Below are 9249 nucleotides of genomic sequence, written 5' to 3'. Positions count from 1 at the left end.
TCTTGGACCTTCTGAGATTCCTCTTTCAAGAGAAAGAAAGTGTGTTTCTGTCAGACTACAGGGAATCGGTCCCAGCGGTTCGAGTGGTTCGTCAATGCCAGTGTCTGCTCCTCTTATGCGGACATAAAAACAACATGACACTGATGTCTGTTGCTCCCAGCGTACTGTATGAAGACTTAAATATGCATGTGTCTCACTTCAGTGACATGCACATAGGGGCGCTTTTGTGTTGTATTTAAAGCCCTTTTTGCCACAATTATCTTTTCTGTTCTATATTTTAATCCTTCTCTCTTCTCCCTTGCATTGTTTGCATGTTTGTGTTTGTTTTTGTTTGTGTGAAAGAGAGAGTGAGATAGGGAGAGAGAGATTGCATTTTAAAATATAACTATTATCATTGCAGAGACAAACCGCCTGCCACATGTGTTTTGTGGAGTGTCAGTCCTCAGGGAGACCCACGCAAGGGCAGTGCTGCTTCACGAGTAGTAGCCACTCTTTGGAAGCCCAGTCTCTCTCTCTCTCTCTCTCTCTCTCTCTCTCTCTCTCTCTCTCTCTCTCTCTCTCTCTCTCTCTCTCTCTCTCTCTCTCTCTCTCTCTCTCTCTCTCTCTCTCTCTCCCCCCCCCCCCCAATCTCTCTGTGCCTCTCCCACTCTCTCTGTGCCTCTCTGCCTCTCTCTCACCCTCTCTGCTGTCCCAGCCATTACAGGACCAGGACGGAGTGAGTTTCACTGGTGTTGACTGCAGCTCTGTATGGATGGTTAACCCACTATATGGCCAGATGCAGTTAGACTGCCAGGAAATCCATCACCTCACTTCACAGTGGTCCTTATTGGAAGGACAGCTGTGGCTCCAAGGCAGGGCAGAGAAACCATAGCACCCCCCCAACCCCCTCACTGCCTCCTCGCTGCTTGTTAGTCAATTTCAATAGAGGATCCCCCCCACCCTTCTTAATACACCCCCCCTAAAAATAATAGTTTCTACTTATTTAATCTATCAGACACAGAGCGCTCAAGATCACTTTATAGAGACCACATTTCAGTTAGAAATGTATCCTCAATTTGATTGAATCACAGCCAACATGTCAGGGAAAATAAAACATGTCCATCGAAAAATCTAGACATATGACTGAGTCACTTTTACTCAAGCGTTGTTCAACTCCCCACAACGGAGTACACACAAGTAAGTCCATAGTGGCAATACCTGACGTACAAAACACACGGGTTCAGGAATGCCTTGGCGTGAGAATTTCTATAGCAACACACCCGCTGTCTGTTTCTTCTCTTCAATGTCATTCAATTATTTTCATTATGCCACTGCTCACTAGTTTCCCCTTACTTCCTGCGCCTCCGCCGAAACGCAGAGTAGCATTTAACAATGCATAAACATCAATGGGAACACATAAATTACAACGCTGAGAGATTAACATGCGTAATTACCGTTGCGGTGGCCTCACACATAACGGGGCCCGGTAATCCCCGCTTGGTTTAGTGCTGTCAGTAAATCGTAGCACACGGCTAGGTGCTGACGTGGTGCGTTTTATCACCGTGTTCCGGGGCGCCCAGTTAGACCTGCCTTGTAGCTGCCACTGTCCTCTAAAGAGTTTGGGTCATCGTGCGCTAGTGAGTTTCGTTCTTTGTCCACCTCTGCAGTTTTTAAAGGGGTGATATCACGGTCATGATATCATGCCACCAGGTGTGAGTGTGATCAGCCATTACAAGCCGTTTTAAAATCGGCCTCTACTTGTGTTTTATTGACATCTCAAGGGGGCGTGTCCACCTAGATGATGGATTGATGCGCAACATTTGCACTACCATTGGGTAGGCTGGTCGACTGATCTATCCGGCACACATCTATGTGGCCCCTGTAATGTCACAAAGGCACAGGGAAGGGCAGATTTTCAAACTGCTTGTAATGGCTAATCACACTCACACCTGACTAGGGCTGGGTGATTAATCAAATTTAGATTGCGATTTCGATTTTTGCGTCAAACGATCACAAAATTAACATAATCAAGTTTTTTTATTTTGTATAGAAAGGGCAGAAAAGTTGGATACATGTCTGTATATTATTTTGGATTCCATTTTGTGGAATTGTTAAGTCGAAATTTCAAAGTTCTCAATTGCGAAGAGACATGTTGAATAAATACAGCATATTTTCAAACTCAAAAATAATCGTTTGAATTATAGTGATTTCAATATCGACCAAAATAATCATGATAATGATTTTTCCCATAATCGAGCAGCCCTACACCAGACATGATATCAACACTTTAAAGGACAGAGATGATGAAACAAGTAAAGATGTCATGGCATTTGGTTAAGAATGTGAGCCCTTGTAGTACTGTGATTCCTGTTTTCCACCAACGCAAACCCGGTGTGGTGGTGCTGGGCTGGTGCTTGTGCTGGTTCAGTGTTGGTTCTACACACCAACCTCCCCAAGAACCAGCTTGGTTTTTCCCAGACTTTAAGGCTAGAGTAGAGCCACGTCTATGCGTCAGCATACGACACTGTTGTCCTAGCACCGCATCAGGACGTTAAAATTATCAGCCAAATTAACGTGTTAAAATTACGCTGACCCAATACCAGACGTCACTGTTTCTTGTTTCTGGACCAGCGTGGAGTTGGTACTGAGTTGGAACCTGTTTGTCTTGCCCGGAACCAGGATTGTTTATGTGGAGAAGCCAAGAACAGGTTCGAGATTGGCACTGGCTCCGAACCAGCACTGGAAACGTGTTGTGGGAAAGGGGTAGATGTGTCAATGCAACGCTCGAGCAGTTGAGCTGAAGGGTCATTCATAAAAAAGAGCCATAATCGGTTGCTTTCCTTGTTTCACCCCCACTGTGCACCAGAGAAGGTCACATACTGGTACTCCCAGAACCCTCCCAGTACTCTCCCAGTCCCACCAAGAACTCTTGTTAACTGGGTTTTCTTGGCTGACAGTCCAACAACCTCCATCTTCACAAGCCTGTATCCATGGCCAAGAATATGTAGGAAAAAAAAAATTGTGCTCCCTCCGTTAAGTTGTATTTGGCAGTTTCTATGTCGGTAGAATAGAAGCCGAGAATTATAAAAGCATTTTAATGACATTAGGTTGTATAAATTGGCTCAATGGGCTCGGGCCCAGAACTGTATTGCCAGCAACCGGAGCTGAACTGTTTAATGCAAATGTTATTTATTATAGACCCTATACATTACTTATATTGTACATAAACTTTATGCACAGAGTTTGACGTGCTCTGACCCTCCCCGCTGGGTGAGCCACTCAAAGATAATTTCCCTGCGGATGCTTTGATTAAGTGTCACGTCATTACGAGATGCATGGAGGGGAAAAAGAAAAGCGAGGTAAACTTCTAAGTGAAATTACTTTGTTCAGCACATTAAGTCATTAAATCCATCGGGCCCGCCCGCCGGCGTGTGAAACCGAACAGGATTCGCGGTCTAAGTTGTCGGTGAGAGCTTCTGTGAGTGCTTGGACAATCCGCCTGTCACTGGCTAATTGAACAAATGAAAGCGCCTCTGTAGTCAAAGCTTAGTCTATTAATTTCCATCAGCCATGCAGAGGAGTTGGTGACAGGAAGGCTTTCGGTCTGTGTGTATGCATGTGTATGAGTGCATTTATTGTGTTTTGTATGTGGTTGTGTGTGCGCACAATTGTGTGTGTGTGTTTGTCTGCAAGAGGCTCTGTGTGTGTGTGTATGAGTGTGCGTGTGTGCGTGTCTGCCTGCCTGAGGCTGTGTGCGTGTGTGAATGAATAAGTGTCTGTCTGTGCACGTGTGCATGCATACGGTGTGCGTGCGCGTGCGGACGTGCAACGTGAGACAGCCGAGAAGTTTCTCATCCCATGTGTCAGCGGCATTGATCCCTAGCCTGAGAGACACCGCCAACAGGTCCCCTCTCTCCCCCGCTCCCCCCCTGCTGGTATCTGATGAGAACCCTGTCAGATTTCCACCATGATGGAGGCTCTGGGCGACGTCAGGACGGTGGGCTTCCTTCCTCCGTTCGACGTGCCTCGCAGGGGGGACAATGCTGGCGACCGAGCCCCTGCCATCTGACATCAATAACCTGCGTGCTGATAAAGAGCGATACAATCACTCGCTCTTAATCCTGTTGTAAGCAATCATTGTTTGTGTGTTGTTTGTGTGTGTGTGTGTGTGTTTTTGTGGGCATCGATTTATTTATGTATTTCTGTAGGCTGTTTATGTCTTCCTACCTGGGTCTAAACACATCCGCATGTAAGCAATTAGTGTGTGTGTGTGTGTGTGTGTGTGTGTGTGTGTGTGTGTGTGTGTGTGTGTGTGTGTGTGTGTGTGTGTGTGTGTGTGTGTGTGTGTGTGTGTGTACACAAGTGTGCGCTCGCATTTATTTGCTTACTTCTGTTGTATCTGTATCTTGTGTCTGCATGTTTTCTTATCTGGGTCCACCCACACCCATCATTGTGTTTATGTGTGTGTCGGTACGCGTGTGTGCGCTTGCATTTATTTAAGTACTTCTGTTTGTTTTCTTACCTGGGTCCACAAACACACATCCGCATGTAAGCACTCATTGTGTTTGCGTGTGCGTGTATGCCTCCGTACGCGAGTGTGTGCTTGCATATATTTGCGTTCTTCTGTTGTGTATGTCTCCTTGCCTACACACCCAGCCCGGCGCACCCTCAACACAAAGAGGTGTTGTGTGCACTGCGTTACCAACTTTTTGGCTGATTTGTGTTTACACTCTGCAGCAGCAGCGAGGGGGTTATTATGACAAACAGTAGAATCAGTGAACGCCGCTATCGTACAGTCGGCGCTAAGTGCTAAAGAGCTAATTAGCAAGGTTTGTTGAGTTTGTGAGCTTTCCTCTCACCCCTTCCCCAACATCTTAATTACATCTTAATGGCGTTTGTGTTGGAGCGCTTGAGCAGGGGGCGGGCGGGGAACCTGCAGCGGTGTTCAGCGGGAGAACAAGAGGGATTAATGAAGGAACGAATGGATTCTGGCACCATGGTGGCTCATACGTCCCCGAGCTACCCCCCGGGGAGACGGCGACTACATGCTGCAGCACACAAACACCGCCACGCCCGCTCGCCCGCACGCTTTGTCTGGTCGTAATCGTATTAAGCGCCCTGATCTCCACGCCGCTTATTGTTTTTCCCCCGTATTGTTGTTGTTGTTCACCTGTCTTTCACGGTGGGTTGTCTATTACTGTGTTTCTTTTAAGCGCAGGTCAGTCATGTCAATTTCATGGGCATGCCTGTGAATGTGAGTCGTATTCCATGCATGGATAAGGGTTTATGGCGGAGGGGCTCTCGTGTTCACTGATCTCTGCCAATTGTTGGTGGCATGCTCCATCTCACTCCTGCTTTCTCCCTTTCTCTCCCTCCCATCTCAGCTCTTTCTCTCCCTCTCGCATTCTGGCTGTCTTGCGCTCTTTATCATGCTCCCTCTCTTTCAAACCAAATTCCCAGCTCTCTCTCTCTCTCTCTCTCTCTCTCTCTCTCTCTCTCTCTCTCTCTCTCTCTCGTCTCGTCTTCTCTCTCTCTCTCTCTCTCTCTCTCTCTCTCTTTCTCGGTCTGTCTCTCTGTCTCTCCATCTGTCTGTTTCTCTCACTTTATCTCTCTCTATCTCGTTCTCCCCCTCCGTCCCCCCTCTGCCTCCCGTTGGGATATGGGATCCCTTCTCTTCTCTATGTAATTACTCCAGCTCCACACTCCCAAGCAGCAGCAGCAGCAGCCTCGTCTTCCCTTTCCCAGTCATCTTCCTAATCTGATCTCTCCCAGCGTTTATTATCAGCACACTCTCACACGCTGCTGCTCCTCGCTGGAGAATGAGCCATGTGCCATTAGGAGATGATATGTGTGTGATAATGCCCTTCCTGGCAAATTACTCCTGATTAGGTACAATAAATATTCTGCCTGCGTGTGTGTGTTAGATTGCGCTCCGTGATCCGTGGAAGATTTAAGGGTCCTGCTGTGAGGTGCTGGTGCGTTCGCTGTGCCTCCTGCTCCTCCTCCTCCTCCTCCAACATTGAGACCAACCACTGTGGACGAGCTGTGTCTGAGTTCACAGCGGCGATAACATGTTGAAGCAACCACCCATTATGTGCATTGTGGGGTTGTCATGCGCACAACACATACACACACACACACACACATATGGGCGGGAGCAATGCCACGCACGTGTGGACACGTGCACGCTCGACCTTGATACAGGATAACCGAATTAAATCTCCTCTTGCAAATATTTACCCAGCAGATGATTTGCTCTCGCGGTCTTCAGGGTAGCCAGGCTCAGGTGGCCTCGTGTTGCCCTTCATAAGAGGGCTGCCATGAGGGGAGGGGGGGGGGGGGGGGGGGGGGGGTGGAGAGAGGAGAGAGGAAGAAGTGGAGATGATGGTATAGTGATGGAAAGAGAGAAGGGGGAGGGAGGGGAGAGAAAGGGAGAGAGGTCAGGATTACAAGAAGGTAGTGCTGCCATAAGAGAGAGAGGGAGGAGGAGGAAGAGGGGGGGAGAGAAGGAGGAGAGGAAGGTATAGTGATGGAGAGAGGGAGGAGAGAGGAAGGAAGACAGGAAAGTATTGCTGCAATGAGAGAGAGAGGAGAGGGAGAGGGAGAGAGAGAGAAGGGGGAGAAAAAGGGAGAGAGAGAGAGGGGTGACAGAGAAGGTAGAGAAATGAGAAGGGAGAGGGAAAAGGGAGGAATAGAGGTCGACGGTTGAGGCAAAGGGAGGAAAAGAGAGCGATAGGGAGAGAAAGGGGAGTGCGAGGGAGAGAGAGGTAAGTGGGAGGGGTTGATTGGAAAGTGGGCAAACGAAGCAGAGATTAGACAGCACCCGCCGCGTCCCAGCGTGTTTGTCCAGGGTGGACACACTTTAGGTGTAGCATGCAGGCAGTGGCGCTAATAGACAAGCGATGAATGCACGGGCTCGGTGGGTTCTAACGGAAGGAGGCGGGTTGTGTGACGGTCTCTTTTGTGATGCAGATGTGCGCCTCTCCGGGATGCCTTCTCCGTTCGCCTATTTTCTCTTCAGACACCCTCCCATCGCTCTCGCTCACTCTCTCGCTCTTTGCCAGAATGCTGCCACTGCTACCCAGAAACAGGCATCACTTTTATCCGGCCTGCCCGTCCCTCCCACCCTCTCTCTCTCTGCCTCAACACCGTGTGTCAGGCCTGTATTAATTTGCGGCCGCTCGCTATTATCCTCTCAGCCATCATTCGTTCATCCTCTTTACACCTCTATGGGTTTATTCTGTTTTTTATTATGGAGTTATTGAGTGAGTGCTGTTGTGATGAGCAGAGAGAGATGGTCAATTCGTCTGACAGGTATTGGCTCCCAGCTTTCCCCTTTGCAGCCCTAGTGATACTCCTTAAAGCAGCCCTGTTGTGAAACCTACATCTCTCTCCCTCCATCCATCCACCCATCTGTCAAACATATGTCCAATGCATCAATACCTATAGACCCCCTCCATCTCTATATCACTCTGTCCTTCATTATCTCTGTCTCAAGAGTATTTTTCTTTCAAGATTCGTTCTCCTTATTTCTCCCTCTTTCTCTCTTACCCTCTCTCTCGCCCTCTCTCTCTCTCGCCCTCTCTCTCGCTCATATAATACATACTTATCGCCTATCGAGCATCAGGCCCTGGTCTGCAGCGTTCATTAGAATGCAATGCGAAGGAGTCTGCTCATCGTTCACCAGCCACTCCAGATGTTTTGGTGTTTGTTTTTCTAATCCCTTGCAGGGCTCTCCAGGACACCTACTTACTAATCTGCTTCTGCTTCCCTGCTGAAGCTCTCCTCCTCCTCCTCCTCCTCCTCCTCCTCCTCCTCCTCCTCCTCCTCCTCCTCCTCCTCCTCCTCCTCCTCCTCCTCCTCCTCCTCCTCCTCCTCCTCCTCCTCCTCCTCCTCCTCCTCCTCCTCCTCCTCCTCCTCCTCCTCCACCACCACCACCACCACCTCCACCACCTGCAGGCCTGCGTCTGTCTCCCCTCTCCCGGCCCGGGATTGAATGTAGCCCTCACCCTGTTCTGGGAGGGACGGACTGGGAATGCGCGATGGATGGGTTTTACTGGGGGCCGCGGGGCGTCGTTCACGGAGAGTGATGGGGAGGCTATAGTCTGTGTCACCGTCGTGACAGAGGTCCTGCCGGATGATGTACTAGTGTGCTCTGAACTCAAAGCGGGGTGCGTGCCTATCGATTGACAATACGATTGATCGCAGGCAACTCAATCATAATAGCTCCCCACCCCCCTCCCAACACTTGCTCTAGGTATTGATTATGTCAATGGAAACTAAAAAAGTCAAAGGTGTGCGTTTGTGAGAGAGAACGATGGGACCTGGCTTGTGTGTGTGTGTGTGTGTGTGTGTGTGTGTGTGTGTGTGTGTGTGTGTGTGTGTGTGTGTGTGTGTGTGTGAACGATGCAACCGGCCTTATTCTTGAGCCTGAGTGTGTGAACGTTACGTCTCCAAACCTATTCGTGTTTGTGTGTGAACGATGAGACCACCCTTATTCTTGACCCTTTGTGTGTGTGTGTTTGTGTGAACGATGCTACCTGCCTTATTCGTAGCCCTGCTTGTGTGTACGATGGGACCTGACTTCTATGTGTGTGTTCGGGAAATGCGACTTGGCTTATTTAAAACCCTGTGTGTGTGTGTGAACGATGCGACCGGACTTATCCTTGACCCTGTGTGTGTATCTGTCTGCCACCCAGATTCACGGAGGCGGACACCATCGTGATGGGCGACGTGACGTACGGCGCCTGCTGCGTGGACGACTTCACCGCCCGGGCCCTGGGGGCCGACTTCATGGTGCACTACGGCCACAGCTGTCTCAGTAAGTGGGTCCCCCACTCCCCCCATCGCCGCCACCGTCGGACGCCCTTGATTCATCCAAGCTGTACATTTCATTCTTTCCACTCTCTGCTCTTTTATTTATTTATTTTTTTGCCGTGTTTCATATATTTTTCTTCCGGAGCTGTCTCTGTTTCTCGCCCACTTTCTCTCCGTCTGTGTCTCTTGCTCTCGGCTCTCGCTCCCTCTCTCTGTGTTTGTGCGTCTCTCTCTCTCGCTCGCTCTCTTGCTCTCCCTCTCTCCCTCTATCTCTGTTTGTGCTTCTCTCCTGTTCTTTCTCCGTCTCTCGCTCTTTCTCTCGCTCCATTTCTCGCAACTATTGTCTGTAGAGTTCACTGTTTTTGCCCAGCTTTTTTCTTTCTTTCCCAGAGCTTAGTTTTTTTGTTTTGTTTTTGCACACACACACACACACACACACACACACACACACAC

At 49.1% G+C, this 9249-nt stretch overlaps 1 protein-coding gene across 2 annotated transcripts in view; it reads left to right on the top strand.

Moving 5' to 3' along the window:
* The window catches only part of dph1 (diphthamide biosynthesis 1), a 59986-nt gene that overhangs the window by 20637 nt on the left and 30100 nt on the right, over positions 1 to 9249 (top strand). Inside the window, exons 1-2 of one of the 2 annotated variants that reach the window (XM_030337161.1) lie at positions 3748 to 4105; positions 8679 to 8800. In XM_030337161.1, coding sequence (XP_030193021.1) covers positions 4020 to 4105; positions 8679 to 8800 — 208 coding nt within the window. In that variant the 5' untranslated portion in view covers positions 3748 to 4019. Of the gene's footprint in view, positions 1 to 3747; positions 4106 to 8678; positions 8801 to 9249 lie in introns of those variants that run through there. The other variant, XM_030337160.1, reaches the window with a different exon arrangement.

The sequence above is a fragment of the Gadus morhua genome, chromosome 16, assembly GCF_902167405.1.
Source record: "Gadus morhua chromosome 16, gadMor3.0, whole genome shotgun sequence".
Lineage (NCBI taxonomy): Eukaryota > Metazoa > Chordata > Actinopteri > Gadiformes > Gadidae > Gadus > Gadus morhua.
The sequence above is the reverse complement of the archived record's forward strand: the minus strand, read 5'-3'. Positions and strand labels throughout refer to the sequence as shown.